The 19,716-nt window shown below is 43.1% G+C and overlaps 2 protein-coding genes across 3 annotated transcripts in view; both read left to right on the forward strand.

Annotated features, from left to right (window-relative positions):
• LOC117971395 (retinol dehydrogenase 13-like) overlaps positions 1-4,584 on the forward strand; it is a 34,964-nt gene extending 30,380 nt beyond the window's left edge. The window contains exon 6 of one of the 2 annotated variants that reach the window (XM_059007297.1): positions 579-4,584. In XM_059007297.1, coding sequence (XP_058863280.1) covers positions 579-681 — 103 coding nt within the window. In that variant the 3' untranslated portion in view covers positions 682-4,584. The remainder of the gene's footprint in view (positions 1-578) is intronic. The other variant, XM_059007296.1, reaches the window with a different exon arrangement.
• Positions 4,585-11,139: 6,555 nt separating this feature from the next.
• LOC117395487 (vacuolar protein sorting-associated protein 45) overlaps positions 11,140-19,716 on the forward strand; it is a 46,582-nt gene continuing 38,005 nt past the window's right edge. The window contains 3 exon segments of the mRNA XM_059007299.1: positions 11,140-11,669; positions 18,475-18,609; positions 19,377-19,537. Coding sequence (XP_058863282.1) covers positions 11,577-11,669; positions 18,475-18,609; positions 19,377-19,537 — 389 coding nt within the window. The 5' untranslated portion in view covers positions 11,140-11,576.

Raw genomic sequence — 19,716 nt, forward strand, 5'->3', positions numbered from 1 at the left:
TTATACAGAGAATGGTGAGGGTCTGGAACCAACTCCCCAGTAATGTTGTTGAAGCTGACACCCTGGGATCCTTCAAGAAGCTGCTTGATGAGATTCTGGGATCAATAAGCTACTAACAACCAAACAAGCAAGATGGGCTGAACGGCCTCCTCTCGTTTGTAAACTTTCTTATGTTTTTATCCCTTCTCCCCCTACCTCTCCCTCCCCCTCCCCTCTCCTATCCTCCCCTCTCCTCCCCCTCTTCCCCTCCCCCTCCCCCTCCCTCACCCTCAACCCCTGCCTCTCCCTCACCCTCTCCTCTCCTCCCCCTCTCTCCCTCTCCCTCCCTCTCCTCTCCCCCCTCCCCCCTCCTCCCCTCTCCTCTCCCCTCTTCCTCACCCCCTCCCCTCACCTCCTGCCTCTCCCTCACCCTCCCCTCTCCTCCCCTCTCTCTCCTCCCCCTCCCTCTCTCTTCCTCCCCTCTCCTCCCCCTCTCTCCCTCTCCTCTCCATCCTCTCCTCTCTCTCTCTCCCTCTCCTCTCCATCCTCTCCTCCCCTCTCCCCCTCCCCTCTCTCACTGGGTGTGGGTGTGATTGCAGTGACTGCTCCCTGAAGGAGCCGGCTCCCGAGGGGCAGGATGACAGGGCGGCCCGGCAGCTGTGGGAGCTGAGCGCCAGACTGGTGGGACTGGAAGAGAACTGACAGCAGAACCTCTCCTGGAGAGGAACCTGCTCACAGCACGGCAGTGAAAGTTTAAACTAAACTTTACTTTAAACTAATTGGACACTTTAAATTGGAGAGAACATTGGGGTTAAAATAATTAGGCACACAAATTAAAAAGAACCACTCAGGGTGATTGCAAAACTGATAGACAGTCGAGGAGCAGTAAAAATAAACAGCAGAGGCTGATTCCTCTTTCAGTCAATAATGGAATGAGCTCATTGCTATTGCTTCACACCTTTTATTCTGTCACAGGTTCCCAGTTTATAACTAGACAATAAGTCAATGATGAGCTTCTTGACTCTAGTTAGTTAGTCATTTATACCTACTAACTACATGCTACGAAACACACCCGATACGGTTAGCAAACCACAAATAAAGAACGCAGACCTTTCATTGTGAGGGTTTGTGTGTAATCTGTTTGACTTCAGAATTGTGTTTGGGGTTCCTTTCAGAACGTGCGCTTGTCAATTTGAGGTGGATCTGGGTATCAGATATCGTGTGTGAATGCGTGTGTTGGATATTATAATATGCTTGAGTAGTGCCTTTGATAGGGTACTGAGTTTGTGGAAAGAGCACATACAATAAATGTTGTGATACTTCTTTTATTAAACAGTAAATAGATTCAGATTCCATTTTCATAGTTTCTGTCCCCTTCTTATAATGTTTGCAATGAAGCGTTTCTTTTTTAAATTACTCAAATATTGTGTGTGTGTGTGTGTGTTTGTATATAAGTCTGTGTTGAGGTGCTTTGACTGCGAGTTTACACCCTGGATGATGTAGTCTGTGTTGCATGTCTATGAGTTTACACCCTGGATGATGTAGCCTGTGTTGCATGTCTATGAGTTTACACCCTGGATGATGTAGCCTGTGTTGCATGTCTATGAGTTTACACCCTGGATGATGTAGTCTGTGTTGCATGTCTATGAGTTTACACCCTGGATGATGTAGCCTGTGTTGCATGTCTATGAGTTTACACCCTGGATGATGTAGCCTGTGTTGCATGTCTATGAGTTTACACCCTGGATGATGTAGCCTGTGTTGCATGTCTATGAGTTTACACCCTGGATGATGTAGTCTGTGTTGCATGTCTATGAGTTTACACCCTGGATGATGTAGCCTGTGTTGCATGTCTATGAGTTTACACCCTGGATGATGTAGTCTGTGTTGCATGTCTATGAGTTTACACCCTGGATGATGTAGCCTGTGTTGCATGTCTATGAGTTTACATCCTGGATGATGTAGTCTGTCTGTGTTGCATGTCTATGAGTTTACACCCTGGATGATGTAGCCTGTCTGTGTTGCATGTCTATGAGTTTACATCCTGGATGATGTAGTCTGTCTGTGTTGCATGTCTATGAGTTTACATCCTGGATGATGTAGTCTGTCTGTGTTGCATGTCTATGAGTTTACACCCTGGATGATGTAGCCTGTCTGTGTTGCATGTCTATGAGTTTACACCCTGGATGATGTAGTCTGTCTGTGTTGCATGTCTATGAGTTTACATCCTGGATGATGTAGTCTGTCTGTGTTGCATGTCTATGAGTTTACACCCTGGATGATGTAGCCTGTTTGTGTTGCATGCCTATGAGTTTACACCCTGGATGATGTAGCCTGTCTGTGTTGCATGTCTATGAGTTTACACCCTGGATGATGTAGTCTGTGTTGCATGTCTATGAGTTTACACCCTGGATGATGTAGCCTGTGGTACATGTCTATGAGTTTACACCCTGGATGATGTAGCCTGTCTGTGTTGCATGTCTATGAGTTTACACCCTGGATGATGTAGCCTGTGTTGCATGTCTATGAGTTTACACCCTGGATGATGTAGTCTGTCTGTGTTGCATGTCTATGAGTTTACACCCTGGATGATGTAGCCTGTCTGTGTTGCATGTCTATGAGTTTACACCCTGGATGATGTAGTCTGTGTTGCATGTCTATGAGTTTACACCCTGGATGATGTAGCCTGTGTTACATGTCTATGAGTTTACACCCTGGATGATGTAGCCTGTGTTGCATGTCTATGAGTTTACACCCTGGATGATGTAGTCTGTGTTGCATGTCTATGAGTTTACACCCTGGATGATGGAGCCTGTCTGTGTTGCATGTCTATGAGTTTACACCCTGGATGATGAAGCCTGTGTTACATGTCTATGAGTTTACACCCTGGATGATGTAGTCTGTCTGTGTTGCATGTCTATGAGTTTACACCCTGGATGATGTAGCCTGTCTGTGTTGCATGTCTATGAGTTTACACCCTGGATGATGGAGCCTGTCTGTGTTGCATGTCTATGAGTTTACACCCTGGATGATGTAGTCTGTGTTACATGTCTATGAGTTTACACCCTGGATGATGTAGCCTGTCTGTGTTGCATGTCTATGAGTTTACACCCTGGATGATGTAGTCTGTGTTACATGTCTATGAGTTTACACCCTGGATGATGTAGCCTGCCTGTGTTACATGTCTATCAATCAAATCAATCAATCTTTATTTTATATAGCGCCTTTCATAGTTGACCACCATCACAAAGCAGTTTACAAGATGCAGTAACAACAAGAAAATCCATAATACTTTAAATACAGAGAAATGCATAATACATGATATACAGTGGAAAGTGCATAACACATGATAGTAGCATAATACATGAAATAGCAGCAGCAACACAGCACCTAATAGGAAATATCAGGCTTAAAGAGCACGGAACGCAAGAGAGAGCAGGTGGGTCTTGAGAGCTGATTTAAAGCAAGCGACGGTGGAGCATCACGCACCAAAGCTGGGAGAGAGTTCCAAAGAGTCGGAGCCATGAAGCTAAACAAGCGCTCTCCGAGTGTGGTGCACTTTTGCTTGGGGATAACAAGCAGGCCAGAGTCAGAGGACCTCAGCTTGCGGGCAGGGACATAGCGGGTCAGCAGGGTGTGATGAGAGGGCATTGTAGGTGAGCAGGAGAGTTTTGAAAGTAATCCTGAACTTTACAGGTAGCCAGTACAGCTGGGCAAGACGGGGTAATGTGATCACGTTCTTTTCATCTGGTAAGGATCCTGGGCCGCAACTAGAACTTAAGAGCAGCTCCTGAGCTCGGGAACGCACCTCAACACATCTGTGACGGCAGCGTCGCAGCCAGGCTGCTACGGGCAGGAAGGAGACTCCGAGGCTGGAAAGCTGCTGTTTAAGCGCTAGAGTGCAGGTTTATTGGTCCCACAGGGGGACCAAACCACAACAACAAACAAATACAGCACAAGGGCCTAAATAAAGAGTCGAACACAAAACTTACACACGCCAGGCTGAGCTACACTTCGCTGCTTCAAACACCTCTCAAAGGGTTTTTTCCCTCCCTTTTTATACAGGTGGTCATTCCCCAGTTTATACAGGTGGTCATTCCCCAGTTAGCACCAATCACCTCATTAGGGAATGAGCACACCTGTGATTGCTGGCAGGATGGATTTGACCCCATCCCTGTCACAACAGCAATAGAATAATTCTTAGATATATTTTTAAACAGTACAGGCAGACCCTCGCTATAATGCTCTTCATTATAACAAGCCTTGGGCTATAACGAATCTTCCTGCTGGACCCCAAATAAAAAAAAAAAAGATAATATAAACACACACTGTCAACATCCCGGTCTGTACGCACAGGATGCCACCTCCGCAGTGAAGTCTTGAGATAAGAAACACGCTGTGTAACTGCCTCCGAAACGAAAATCATGTTATGTTGCAACAAAAGCTGGAAACTATAGTTTGAAAAAAGTAATGCAGGCATGTCTCTGTCGTGAATACTGGTTGTCAAAAAGCATTCTGTTTTTTGGCTTGTTCAGCAACCATGCGGCAAAGTAAAATTGAATAAAAAAATGTAAAAAAAACCAAAAATGTGTTCTTTTTTTGTACTGTGTTTTAATTCTTTAATAAATTAAAGAATTAAAGAAGCAAAGGCAGAATAGTGCCCACATGAGACGAACAGGTACATGTAATCCTACTTGTATTCACAATCTAGTCTCATTAACTTATTCCAACAGATTATCCTTCATTTTGATTATCCTTTTGCTATAACGAACCCCTCGATATAACAGACCCCCAACAGGTTCATTATAAAGGATGTGCTATTAAAATAATAATAATTATTTCTTTCTGGAGGCTGTGTAGTCCAGTGGTTAAAGAAACAGCCTTGTAACCAGGCGGTCCCTGGTTCAAATCCCACCTCACCCACTGACTCATTGTGTGATCCTGAGCTAGTCACTTAACCTCCTTGTGCTCTGTCTTTCGGGTGAGATGTAATTGTAAGTGACTCTGCAGCTGATGCATAGTTCACACACCCTAGTCTCTGTAAGTTGCCTTGGATAAAGGCGTCTGCTAAATAAACAAACAAATAATAATAATAATAATTGGTATTTAAATCTACTTACATGCTTGGATTGGTAGTTTTGGTCCAACTCCAATGGTTTTGCAGTTCCCTTTCAATTCGAAGACGACCACCAATGGAATTACATATGGGATTTGCTGCCCATTGGGTAGGTATCGCTGAGCTCTCTATACCAGAGCTGCCGATAAGCCCCATCCTGGGATGATGCACTCAGTCCTGCCCACCGAGGGGATAAAACTGCCATCCAAAGGAAGCCATTTCTCTTTTTCCTTCTCAAGATGGTACGGTAAGACCTCTGTGTTGAGCTGAGTGTGTTGATAGAAAAGAGCTTCTCGAGTCGAATAGAGTCGATTGTATTTCCTTTGCATTCATGCTGAAAGCTGGTTCGCCGCTTTCCCGGAATCAACGACTTGAAAAGACCGAGTCGTTTTTGCCTTTCTGTCTTTCAGTGGCCTCTTGGCTAGCGTGGTAGGCCGCTCTTTGTCATCTGTCTGTCGTGTCTGAGCGACCGTCTGTGCAGTAACCCGCGAGTGGTTGTCTATTTCTTTCTGAGAGTACACAGTACCTCCATGGGGCTAGGCCTTGCCGTATCCCCGCTGTCGAGTGACTCTTCCAGCTGCACTTTCCTCCATGGGGCTAGGCCTTGCCGCATCACCGCTGTCGAGTAGACCCTGCGGGCTAAGTAGGCCCGCCCACCTTGGGCCTTGTAAACAAATAGTGTGCTCTCCCCTCTACTATCTTTCTACGTGTTTATTGTCTGCTTCAACTTGCCCACCTCAGCTTCGGCCTTGTGTCCCCTTGGTACAAGCTATACGCTGACCAGGTGTGTGTGACTGCATGGTTAGGGTAGGCACATTTTCGTAGCGGCCCCCCCGGTGCTTCAGTACCGCGGCACACGCATAGCCCTTGATACTCAGGTATCTCGGTGCACAAGTGCTCAGTGCATACAGCACACGGCGCCCAGCGCCACATCGTCAGTGCACAGTCACAGCGCTGCACGGTACACGGTGCAGATAGTGCTTGGTATGCACGGTGCACACTGCACACGGTGCTTGGTACCCACCGCCAGAATGCTAGTGCGAGAACACACGGTGCTGCACGGTACTCGGTGCGCACGGTGCACACGGTGTTTGGTACTACACTACTGCACGAGCATACGATGCAGCACGGTACGCGGTGCGCGGTGTTAGGTACCCTCTGCTACAGCGCTAGTGGGTGAGCACACGCGATCTCACTTTAACCAGTGCTTGAGTGCAGTGCAAGTGGTGTTTTCTGCACGACCCATGCAAAACACCAGGCCCATGTCAGGCAAGTCAGGGATCCACCCCTGCACGGCCTGCAACGCCAATATCCCGCAAGAGGACAAGCATACCCTCTGTGTGCGGTGCTTGGGCGTTCAACATGCCATCTTGGCCCTTGAGAGGGACGTTGCCTGTAACATCTGTGAGGCCTTCCAGCCCCGGGTGAAAGAAGCTCGTTTGGAGAGGGCCACGAGGGCGAGCTCTGCGTCCTCTATGGCCGGACTGTCGGCGGCTCTTGGAGCCTCACAGCCCCTCCTCCATGACCTGTCCCAGGACCCCCTGCTAGACATCTCCGATGTGCAGGCCGCCCTCCCCATCACTACGAGTGAGAAGGGTGAAGCGTTCCAAGCAGGCAGGGATATTATGGACCTCAAGGCCCAGATGGCCCAGTTCTTAGAGCTCTTGGCTAAACAGGCACCAGCAGCCCAGGCCCAGGCCCCGTTGCAGCCCCAATTGCCATACCCCCCTCCCCCAGGGGAGTTCACGTCGGTCCGTGTTCCAGACGCAGGCGATGGCTCCTTGCCCTCCGAAGTTCCCGGCCTCCCCAGACTTCATGGAGGAGGTACGCTCCTCCTGGGATCGTCCGGCCTCAGGTCCTAGCGTGCTAAAACATGCAGCACTGCTTGCCTCCTTAGAAGGCGCGGATAATCTTGGCCTAGCGGGGTTCCCCTCGGTAGACTCCACCATCGCGGCCCTGGTTAAGGCTCCGTCGGTGGGTGGGTTGGCTAGAGACCCGGTGTGCCCGAACCCTCAGTGCAGGGTGACGGAAACACATCTCAAGCAGGTGTATGCAGCAGAGGCGCAGGCTACTTGCCTGTCTAACATGGCGAGTGTGCTCACGGCTTATATGGACGGTGTACTGCACGAGGCCCCGCTCCCTGAGCCAGTGGCCACAGAGCTACGTCTCCTGTCCAGCACGCTGCTGCAGATCTTCAGTCTTCAAGGGCAAACTCTTGGCCGGAGCTTGGCTAGCTTGATCGTGGCTCGTAGACAGCTGATGCAGATAATGCCTACTGTCCCCAGGGTTGCATCGCATAGCCTTCAGGCTATTGACATGGGCTCAGAGGAACTTGCTGTCCCTATGGGCGATGCACATTACTGGGGCAGTGAACTGGGCAGTGGACCTCCTCTCCATGGATCTCCTCAGTCAGGCGAAAGGCTCGCTTTGGCACCCGGAACCGGGCAGGTTCCGGCTATGGGTCTGGCCCCTGAAAGGGACGCGCTGGTTAGCCCTAGGGCTATCAGATTGTGTGTACGTTGCAGAGCGTTAGGGCAGACTCCACTAGGTCCTTGTATACCTATAAGTGGAGGTATTTCCAGGCTTGGTGTCTGGCTGGAAGCCATGACCCAATATCTTGCCCTATGCCAGTTGTCTTATAGTTTCTGCAAGAACTGTTTGATGCTGGTAGGTCACCTACCACCTACCTTCTTAGCAGACGCCCTTATCCAGGGCGACTTACAATTGTTACAAGACATCACATTATTTTTACATACAATTACCCATTTATACAGTTGGGTTTTTACTGGAGCAATCTAGGTAAAGTACCTCGCTCAAGGGTACAGCAGCAGTGTCCCCCAGCTGGGATTGAACCCACGACCCTCCGGTCAAGAGTCCAGAGCCCTAACCACTACTCCACACTGCTTGCCATGCCCCCGTAGATTCAATGTCTCCTGGCGCACATTTTTTGGCTACCCGGTTTCTTAAAGGCGCTCGGTGATTATGCCCTCCCTCGCCCTCACGGGGTCGATGGACAAAGAGAAATGGCTTCCTCCCTCGGTGGGCGGGACCGAGTGCATCATCCCAGGATGGGGCTTATCGGCAGCTCTGGTATAGAGAGCTCAGCCATACCTACCCAATGGGCAGGCAAATCCCATACGTAATGTCATTGGTGGTCTTCTTCTCTTTCAGGGAACCAGGGTTACGGTAAGTAACCTAACGTCCCGTTACTGTACTGTTAGTAAGCACACACATTCTCCCTGGAAATGGATTTGTATGGTGCTGAATAAAGATAACAAAATAAATTATGAATAAAAAAATAACAGTGCATACGTCATTTTTCTCAGCTGCCTATATAGTTCTCTATTCTGAATGTAACCTCATTTTACTGCCAAGCTTAAACAACGTTTCTGAACCCAAATGCGTTTTAGGAAAAGCGAGTGGAATATGTGAAGACCGCCCCCTCTAGTGGCTGATATCAGGAACTGCAGGTAACGTGTTTTCTAAAGCTGTCCCAGTAGAACCCGACTTAATGTTACAGTACAATACAATTTGCAGAGGCTGCTGTATTAAAACAATACAGGTTTATATTCTACATACTCTCAGTGTCTGATTCAACACGCAAGAACAACGCAGCATTGACAATGGATAATTGCAAAGCATACGACATGGTTTATTTAGATTTCCAGAAAGCTTTAGACAAAGTCCTGTATAAAAGATTAATTCTCAAACTGAACGCAGTAGGGATTCAAGGAAATGCATGCACATGGATTAGGGAGTGGTCAACATGTAGAAAACAGAAAGTACTGATTAGAGGAGAAACCTAAAAATGGAGTGAGGTAACCAGTGGAGTACCACAGGGATCAGTATTAGGGAGGCTGTGTGGTCCAGTGGTTAAAGAAAAGGGCTTGTAACCAAAAGGTCCCTGGTTCAAAAACAACCTCAGCCACTGACTCATTGTGTGACTCTGAGCAAGTTACTTAACCTCCTTGTGCTCTGTCTTTCGGGTGAGACGTATTTGTAAGTGACTCTGCAGCTGATGCATAGTTCACACACCCTAGTCTCTGTAAGTTGCCTTGGATAATGGCGTCTGCTGAATAAACAAATAATAATAATTAATTGAAAAAGTATTAGGTCCTCTGCTGTTCCTAATCTACATTAATGATTTAGATTCTGGTATAGTAAGCAAACTTGTTAAATTTGCAAAAGACACAAAAATAGGAGGAGTGGCAAACACTGTTGTAGCAGCAAAGGTCATTCAAAATGATCTAGACAGCATTCAGAACTGGGCAGACACATGGCAAATGACATTTAATAGAGAAATGTGTAAAGTATTGCATGCAGGCAATAAAAATGTGCATTATAAATATCATATGGGAGATACTGAAATTGAATAAGGAATCTATGAAAAAGACCTAGGAGTTTATGTTGACTCAGAAATGTCTTCATCTAGACAATGTGGGGAAGCTGTTGAATTTGAATCAAGGGAAGTAATGTTAAAACTTTACAATGCATTAGTAAGACCTCACCTAGAATATTGTGTTCAGTTCTGGTCACCTCGTTACAAAAAGGATATTGTTGCTCTAGAAAGAGTGCAAAGAAGAGCGACCAGAATTATGCCGGGTTTAAAAGGCATGTCGTATGCAGACAGGCTCAAAGAATTGAATCTATTCAGTCTTGAACAAAGAAGACTACGCGGTGATCAGATTCAAGCATTCAAAATTCTAAAAGATATTGACAATGTCGACCCAGGGGAATTTTTTGACCTGAAAAAAGAAACAAGGACCAGAGGTCACTAATGGAGATTAGATAAAGGGGCATTCAGAACAGAAAATAGGAGGCACTTTTTTTACACAGAGAATTGTGAGGGTCTGGAACCAACTCCCCAGTAATGTTTTTGAAGCTGACACCCTGGGATCCTTCAAGAAGCTGCTTGATGAGATTCTGGGATCAATAAGCTACTAACAACCAAATGAGCAAGATGGGCTGAATGGCCTCCTCTCGTTTGTAAACTTTCTTATGTTCTTATGCAACATCACAAGCTTGGCGTAAATCAGAGGGGCTTGTGTGTTTTTTGTTAAAAGGGGAGTACGGTGTTTACTGTGCTATATGCAGTGTAGTAGGAGATTACAACTGACATTTTCAACACGCGCTGCTGAAGCACTGGAGGCGAAATAGTAAATAGTGAAGTACGAACTTTACACGCGCATACAATACAGTGCAGTGAATGAGCAGACGTGTCAATATGAAAGAAACTGGATAAAATATTCAATTTGATTTTGTTGCTATCTATTTAATATTGAAATTAATAAAAAACTTAATTCACAAAAAAATGTTTACTGTTTCCTTTATTTTAATATTTTAACTTGAGTTAAAGGGAGCGGGAAGGGCATTTTGTTTTAAATAATGGGTTCAAAATCTTTTTTTTTTTTAACTTAAATTAAGGATATGTTTCATTTTGAATTATTAATGTTGAACCTTAACTATACAGATTAATACTAACAGTTACAAAAAACACTTAATAGGAAACAAACAAACAAAAAACGATTTGATTTATATTTTACTATTTTTGTGAGTTTTGTTCAGTTGTTCGGCTTGGATTTTGGTGTCTGACCAAATTTATATGAGAGCTTTAGTTTCTCGCCCTGTTCATGTAATTAGGGTTTCCAGATATGACGTTCTTTTTTTCTCTTCAAGTCACTGACGCCGTACCAACTGCGAAGCCCTTAAATAACAGTATATATTAATACACAATAATATACTAAACAGAGGGTGGATTTATGGCAGATGATAACAACTCATTATTTTCTTTATATTGTCATCTCAAAACATGTTAAATGTTCAAAAAGCCATATTTAAAAATAGATCAGCTATTAGTATTACCATTTAAACGTGATAAGCACACAATCACACAACGATTAAACAAATAATCCATGAGGCTGTTTCTTTTATTTTTGAACGGCGCTAATAACACGCACAGCCTAACACGTCACTCCGCTGCTATTACCATGCCGAGCACGCGGTGCAGGGCTGTACTCTCACGTGAGCGGGGCCCGAGCGACTTCGAGCTCTTTTGCTTAACCGTCATTACCGGACAACCACGAAGACTGAGGCGGGAAAGGACTGAAATACAAGGAACAAAATATGTAGCCTAAACAATCGTTTTGATAAGTCGAAATATAAAATTACCTCGACACAATGTTTTGCCGGTAGTGCCGTACTACTATTTGTCAACGCGTGGAACTACAAATCCCAGCACACCTCGGGAACAGAGCACGGAACTCCGCAGTATGTGGGAAGCTCTTCCGGGGGACAAGCGAGAGTGAAGCACCGCTGACTTGTTTGATTTTATCAGCAACGCGAATGTGACGTGGTTTGTTATGATACACGGAGCTGGACTGGAAAAACAACACCGGGCCTGGTTATAAGTCCATATTTATTATTATTTAGCTGTTAAGGGAACGTTTTATTCATTTTTATACTGTAGCTCTGTAAAAACAAAATGAACGTCACACAGGCAGTGAAGCAGTATGTGTCGAAAATGATCGAAAGCAGCGGGCCGGGGATGAAGGTTCTGGTGATGGATAAAGAGACGGTGAGTCTCAGTATGCGCATTGTATTGAACAGAGAATTACTACAGCCAGGGTCCTGAGAGAATGAGTAGCTTAAATTATCCTCGGACACGTCAGGACCTGGCGCATCAGTATAGCATTTAAAACAAAAAAACAACGTTTTAAGTGACAGTAAGAGCTGACGAAGCCGAAAAAGACGGGAAGTTGTCAGGTAAGACCGCCCCTGCGCTCTTACTGCACCCATGTTGTGACCAGGCTTTCAGCACACACTGCTGAACTGCTACAGGAGGTGGGGTCACTTCAGACAGCACAGGCAGTCACCACCACTGGGCAGGTCAGTGGGTTACTGACGATTCAAGTTCTCTGAAACAGCCTACTATGCCTTAGATCCCCTGTGTCTGCTGTCTTTCCAACTCAATTTCTTTATTAAACACTCAATTAAACTAACAATTGGCCTAATCCAAGCTGTTGAACGATTTGAAAGAGATGGAGCTTTCAAGTTATTATTATTATTATTATTATTATTATTATTATTATTATTATTATTATTATTATTATTATTATTTATTTCTTAGCAGACGCCCTTACCCAGGGCGACTTACAGCTGTAAATAAAAAATACATTTCAAGAATTACAGTACAAGTATTAATACAATTAAGAGCAAGATATAAAATACAATGACTTCAGTTCTAGTAAGTACAAGTATATGACAAAATACGATTCAATATCGGAGCAGATAATCAGTGATAGTTACATCAGGATACGATTAAATGCAAAATACTACAGATTTAATGAAATTAGGTATGAAATTGAATAGAACATGACATCTCCAACTTCATATAAGCTGAAGAATAGTTTAAAATGTGATTAACCAAATTGAGTGTTCATTTAAGTAACTGAGAGCTCAGCTGGAACAAAACCCAGCAGACACAAGGGGTCAATTGCAATGAACTTGCAGAGTTAGTACGGTACTAAGGATCAAGCATTGTTGTTGTTGTTACCAAACAGGAACTGAAGGGGGCTCTGAATCATTCTTTCATTCATTCATTCTATCAGAACCGCTTAATCCTTCTACAGGGAGCCAGACACGGCGCAAGGCGGGGTGGCTCTGAATCAGAACATTTTAAATATTTGTAACAGTAATGTATGTATTTTACGATATTATGAGCTAATAATCATTTTTAAAATGTTACAAATAGGCCGACATTTATACATAAATATTAATTAGTCTCTAACATATATTTGTATGTGTGCACGTAATATTTTTTTTTTATTTAAGATATATATATATATATATATATATATATATATATATATATATATCAAACATTCACAATCCTAAAAGGTACAGACAATGTCGACCCAGGGGACTTTTTTGACCTGAAAAAAGAAACAAGTACCAGGGGTCACAAATGGAGATTAGATAAAGGGGCATTCAGAACAGAAAATAGGAGACTCTTTTTTTTTACACAGAGAATTGTGAGGGTCTGGAACCAACTCCCCAGTAATGTTGTTGAAGCTGACACCCTGGGATCCTTCAAGAAGCTGCTTGATGAGATTCTGGGATCAATAAGCTACTAACAACCAAACAAGCAAGATCGGCTGAATGGCCTCCTCTTGTTTGTAAACTTTCTTATGTTCTTACCCACTGTGTCCCTACTCCTCAATATCCCTGCTCGCCCCTAAGAACCACCAGTGTCGAGTCCCCTCAAATTAAAGGGAATGAAAAGACTTGCTGCCCCCCCCTCAAAGAAATAAATAAATACGTCTTTCAAATGTGAAACCAGCTATCGCATACTACAGGCTCTACATGCATGACTGTAATCCTTTTTTTTAAAAAAATTTTTTAGTTGTTGCCAATCAGTTTTTTTAATTATTTTCTCCCCAATTTGAAATGCCCAATTATTTTTAGGCTGTCCTCCGAAGCGTGTGCCGTCAGCCGCCCGCTTCTTTACACTCTGCAGACTCACCGTGCAGCCGCCTGAGAGCTACAGCGTCGGAGGACAACGCAGCTTACAGGCAAGCCCGCAGGCGCCTGGCCAGACTACAGGGGTCGCTGGTGCGCGGTGAGCCGAGGACACCCTGACCGACCTAACCCTCCCTCCCCCCGGACGACGCATGGCCAATTGAGCGCTGCCCCCTGGGAGCTCCCGTCCTCGGTCGGCTGTGGAATAGCCTGGACTCGAACCGGCGACGTCCAGACTATAGAGTGCATCCTACACTCTAGCGAGTGCTTTTACTGGATGCGCCACTCGGGAGCCCCCACTACATGACTGTAATCCTGCTGACACTATTATTAGTATTTAACAGTATTGTAGTCGTAATGTAATTTTATTTTACTATTACAATATCCGTACTGTTAGCAGATGCTTCAAATATACTATAGTGATGACATATATGTGTATATTATATGCACACATTATTATTTCAGCTAAAGTAAACCTCCAGTACATCCTGGGACTTTCACATGTCTTCCACTATTCCACTTAGTACGATACTAAAATTCTTAGTCCATAGCAAGAGTTAGACTAAGTTAGTCCCGTACTTAGTATCCTCTAGAGGGCAGCAGCAGTTATTTTGGGGTTTGTTGCAATTGAGACCTTTTTTAGTACGCAGCTGGGGACTAACTTCAGCCGCCAAGTTCGTTGCAATTGGTATTTAACTTGCGTTCTAGTTTAGTACGGAGCTGCGTACTAACCACGGGATCATCCCCAGTTAGTACGCTGCTTTCAGTTCGTTGCAATTGACCCAACGGGGTTGTGAACCACTGCTTTACAAGTTAAGAAAGATCACTGTTCTTTGTGACTAAAACCATTGACATGTGAAATGTAAAAGATAATCAGAACAATTAGAATATGAACACATGTGAAGTGACACGATGTATTTCTGCTGCACTTTCCTTTTTCAAATATACAAACATTTCTAACAGTAACCTTTGTTTAAAACCCTTTCAGCTATTTTTATTTATTTTGTTGACAAAAGCAGTACTTGTGTTTAATATGCTGGGAAATAAATGTGATGTATGTGTGGCACAGTAATGAGATCATTGAAAGGACATACAATAGTGTCAATGATTGGGTTTGTTTAGTTGATTTTTAACTGAAGAGATTGTTTACAGTAGTTTTTTGTTTTGTTAGCTTATGCAGAAATGGACACACCTTGAACGTGTGTGTTGGTTCTAACAGAATGGTCATCTTGGTATTGGAAATTACACATAGTTGTGTAGTGTTGTTCATAATGAACAGTACATGATTTCACTGGAATACAAAAATTAAGAGATTAAACAAATGTCACACAGTCATTGCTACAGTTGTTTTGGTTTTAATCACAAAGGACAGTGACTCTTCAAAACTTCTAAAGGATATCTACTGTAGTGGGCTGTTTCAGAGAACTTTTGAATCCTCAGCAACCCACTGACTTGCCCAGTGGTGGTGACTGCCTATGCTGTCTGAAGTGACCCCACCTCCTGTAGCAGTTAAGCAGTGTGTGCTGGAAAGGCTTGTCAGAACATGGGTGCAGTAAGAGCGCAGTGGCGGTCTTACCTGACAACTTCCCGTCTTCTTTTTTGGCTTTGTCAGCTCTTACTGTCACTTAAAACGTAGTTTTTTGTTTTTAATTTCCATTGTTTTTTTATTGGAATGCTGAGTTAAAATATCTGTATACATATGCAATGGAAAGTACATCATTTTTTTCCATTGTAGGTTTCTCTGTGTAAGTTTTAGGTTTGCAAACCATCTTAGTATTTGCAACATCCTGTATTATTAAAGCAAACATTTCCAAGTATGATCATATTTTAAATATATTATACACTTATACATAGACTTCTCATTAATAGTAGTGTATTTTGAATTGTCTGTTTACTTATGTGGGGTCTGTTTAATGATGTGGAATAATAATAATAATAAAACAAAAAGTTGAAGGGAACAATACTTTACAAATGCATCAAAGAACTGCTGTAAAAATAGATTTGCAATATCAGTATAAAAATGTATAATTGATTGGACTATTCCATTGGTCATGTTAAGCTTTGTATGTAAGATGAACTAAACCACACATACCAGGAAATAAAGTTAACATGCGAAACAGTACACAGTGTAATAATGGTAGAAGCAGAACAGAAGACAAGCTTACCGTAAACGTTTTCTTTTCACATTTAATAATGCACTTATTTTACAGCCATGTGTACTAACAGGCTTTTTGCATGCTGCTGTATAATTGCAGTAAGTTGCATTCGCATGTGCCTCCGTGCTGTCAATTTCAGTTTCAACAGCTGTACTACTATGTGGCACTACATTATTTGCATCGCCAGCAGTTGACTACCTGAAGTTTGATTAAACTTTTTTTTTTTTAAATTTGCTCATGATCGCTGTTTACTGTAAACAGCAACTAATGCGTTTGTAACCTTAACGTGACCAGCGCAGTGCCATGTGGGACATCGATTATTCTTAAATGAAATTGGGTAGCTGGTGATAGAAAGGGGGTCGCTAGTCTTGTACATCTGAGTTTTAGAAACACACTGAAGTTATTTTTTTTTTTATCGTCTCCAAATGTAGAATTTGACTTCTGTGAAAACTTTTCACTGGGATTTTTATTTAAATCGGGCCTGCTACAGACACACACATAATATTATTATTACTGGAGAGTGCACACCTGCATAGCAAATAACAGTCAGTACAGTAATCTGTGACCCCTGTTTATAGCCTGTAGTGTCCATTTATTCTTAAATTATTTTATTTATATATATATTATATTATATTATATATATATATATAATTACGGTAATATTATTATCTCATTCACGATGGGAAGCACAATACTACAGTATAGGGACGAGGCCCTTATCCCACGTAGCATATTGTGTGTGTGTGTTTTCTTTTGTAACGCCCGCCCCTGCTGTCAGTCTTCTATCTTCAGAATGTTGTTTTTTAATTAGAATGATGTGTAGAATTTTTGTTGTGAGCAAGAATTGGTGTATCTATACAGCATGCAAATAAGGTGGTTTAATTTACAGAGACCGAGTACAGAACTCGTTAATTCCTGTTGAATTATTGTTATTTATTTCATACCAGAAGCCCTTACCCAGTGCGACTTAACTCTTACAGCTGTCACAAAAAATGCATGTTTTAAGAACCACAGAATGCCAGCATTGTGCTCATCTTTAAGTTGGAATTGTAACTGTAGGAAATTGTACCCAGGATTTAATTTTGAACAGAACAAGATGTGCAATTTGTGTTTTGAACTATGAAAACTACCACTGAAAAATTGCTGGATTTCAAATAAGACGAGCTGTTGTTGAATGCATTTCTGAAATGAGTGGACTTGCAAGTCTTTTTTTTTTTTACACAACGCTGGATTTTCAATTTGATTTACAACCGACGGCGAGTCTGAGATTGTGTGTAAATTGATATAGGTAGCTTGTGTAAGCGTGGGTGTTTATTAAGGGCTCCCATGCATCGTTAATCAATGAAATAGGTTTTATTTAATCCGAAATAAATTCTACTGTCCCATGCAACAGCACTTCAACCCTGTTTACATTGCCATCTTGTGTGTCTGTCTGCAGTCTAGACCACAACAGCAAAGCACAAAATAATGTCCTGTCAAATAATGCAGTAAGTAAACAACTTTACTTTTTAAACTAAGACCCCCTAGCAAAAGCAACAAGGCTTATGCAGTATTACAAAAATAAGTTACTGATTCTCTTAAATTATACAAATAAAACATAATGAATGCGGTTCATGTATTATCATAAACACGCGTTGCTGCTATACCATGTTCAGCTTTATATTTCTGCTTACACTAGGATAAACAATTGACAAGTCTATTATTTTTTATTACAAGTTTGTAGTTGTTGTTATTTAGTTTTTTAATGCAGCCCTTGCTTTGTGAAAGAGAGGTACTGCATAGCTGGTCTCCAGCCTGCAGTTATACACTCTGTATCACTCCTCAGCTCGGCTTAGACATAAGTTAACAAGAGAATCAATGGGAGACCGAACATTCTAACATTTGACCGAAGTGCGCAGGCGTATTTTCATAGGCGTTCATTTTCATCATTAACGAGTTCTACCAGCCTACCAAAGGAGGTATTTAAACTTGCAGCTGATTTTTAATTATTTGAGCGCAAAAAATGGTCTGAATAATTTGTAAAAACTAATTTTTATGCCATTCTGTAACTTTAAAACTATCGAACGAATTTTCACAATGTATAGCAAAAAAAATTCTCTGTGACACGGACGCCAAGATGCCATATAGTGTCCCGATCGTGATCATCAATACGGAGGTGACCGAACCCAGTGAATTATACTGCAAGTGAAATGCACACTCACATTGCGTAGGGAAAACAGAAACATTGAGAGAGTGCAGCTTACCGTAAAACAGGTATAACACCGCGTCAGAAAACACGTAGTAGCTGACTGTACCGATACTAATAATATAGAGATGGGTCCTATTCCACGTCCTTTTTAAATGGTAATCTTAAAGATGAGGGAACACAAAACCACTTTTTCAGAAACAGTGGTTTGAAACCTGGTTCCAGGAGACCTAGTTTGAGGCAGCTTTGCTGTATCAAACCTCAAGTCTCCCCTGGTGTGCTATGCAGTGAGTGGACTGAAACCTAGTCTCCTGAAACCAAGTTCCAAGCCACAGAGTGGCTTCGTGTTCCCTCCGCATAAGTGCTCATACATACAAAAGTAGGTTACTGAAACATGTTTAACTGCCATCTACCTGTTGTTTTTAATTTTCTCTTTCACTATAATGTTACGATAACTGACTCGCAAAACTTGTATTAACAAACATGTCTTGGTGTTATTTCCCTGTTTCCTCTCTGTGCAGACCAGTATAGTGAGCATGGTGTACACACAGTCAGAGATTCTGCAGAAGGAGGTGTACCTCTTCGAACGCATTGACTCCCAGAGCAGAGAAAACATGAAGCACCTCAAAGCGATCTGTTTCCTACGACCGACCAAGGTGGGGCATTGGTGCATTGGAGTGCTCCAGAGCCCCTGTTGGAGTGCTCCAGAGCCCCTGTTGGAGTGCTCCAGAGCCCATATTGTCCGTACCACAGCATTACACATATAACCTTAATAATTCGCACATCATGGCTCATAAATTAGCTGCCGGGGGGGGGAGGGGGGGTACATTTCTCAACTTGTATTTGTTTCGACAGGAGAAAGAGAATGTAAGGATGACAGTATATCCAGATCAATCTCCCTCCTGAAACAGTGCTGGTGCTCAGACTGACGTGAGGAGGGGCGTGGCGTGCTGTGTTGTGGGAGCAGGAAACAGGCAGTGCTGCAGGAGGGAGCATGATCTGGGAACACTGCGATGTTGAGTGACATTGTGAATGACTGCATTATAAAGTGGAGGTGTCTTGCTTAAAATGCTTTTATTCATAATAATCCCAGTAATTATTAACACCTTCAAGGGGAGTACAAAATAATTTTGGTAGCCCTACACCAGGGTTAGAAACTCACACCTGCCCTGCTGTTGCACCCAGTCTTGGGGTTCACAACTCCCCTTATTTAGACATATTACTGATATCAACGGGAACCAGGAGTTGCTGAAACATTTGGCTACTAAATCATTTAAAGGAACCCCAGGACAGGGTGCAGCAGCAGCGGCGGCAGTGCTAGTGTGAGTTTCTGACACTGCCCTACACATATTGACAGTGCTGTGACTGAGTTTCTGTTATTTTGTCCGCCTCCTGCACACTCCTGTGTGTTCTTGTTCTCCAGGATAATGTTGAATACTTGATCCAGGAGCTCCGCAGACCAAAATACAGCGTCTACTTCATCTGTGAGTATTCACTTTGATGTAATTATTATTTTTAATTTGTTTTTACTGCACAGGCAAAATGTACATCCTCTGCTGCTTTGCGGTCTCTTAGTTTGTCTGTGTGAAAGCCGGACAAGCCCCTCCCCTTTACATAAGAACATAAGAAAGTTTACAAGCGAGAGGAGGCCATTCAGCCCATCTTGCTCGTTTGGTTGCTAGTAGCTTATGATCCCAGAATCTCATCAAGCAGCTTCTTGAAGGATCCTGACATATCTGTGTAAAAAAGTGCCTCCTGTTTTC

This window comes from Acipenser ruthenus, chromosome 35 (genome assembly GCF_902713425.1).
Source record: "Acipenser ruthenus chromosome 35, fAciRut3.2 maternal haplotype, whole genome shotgun sequence".
NCBI lineage: Eukaryota > Metazoa > Chordata > Actinopteri > Acipenseriformes > Acipenseridae > Acipenser > Acipenser ruthenus.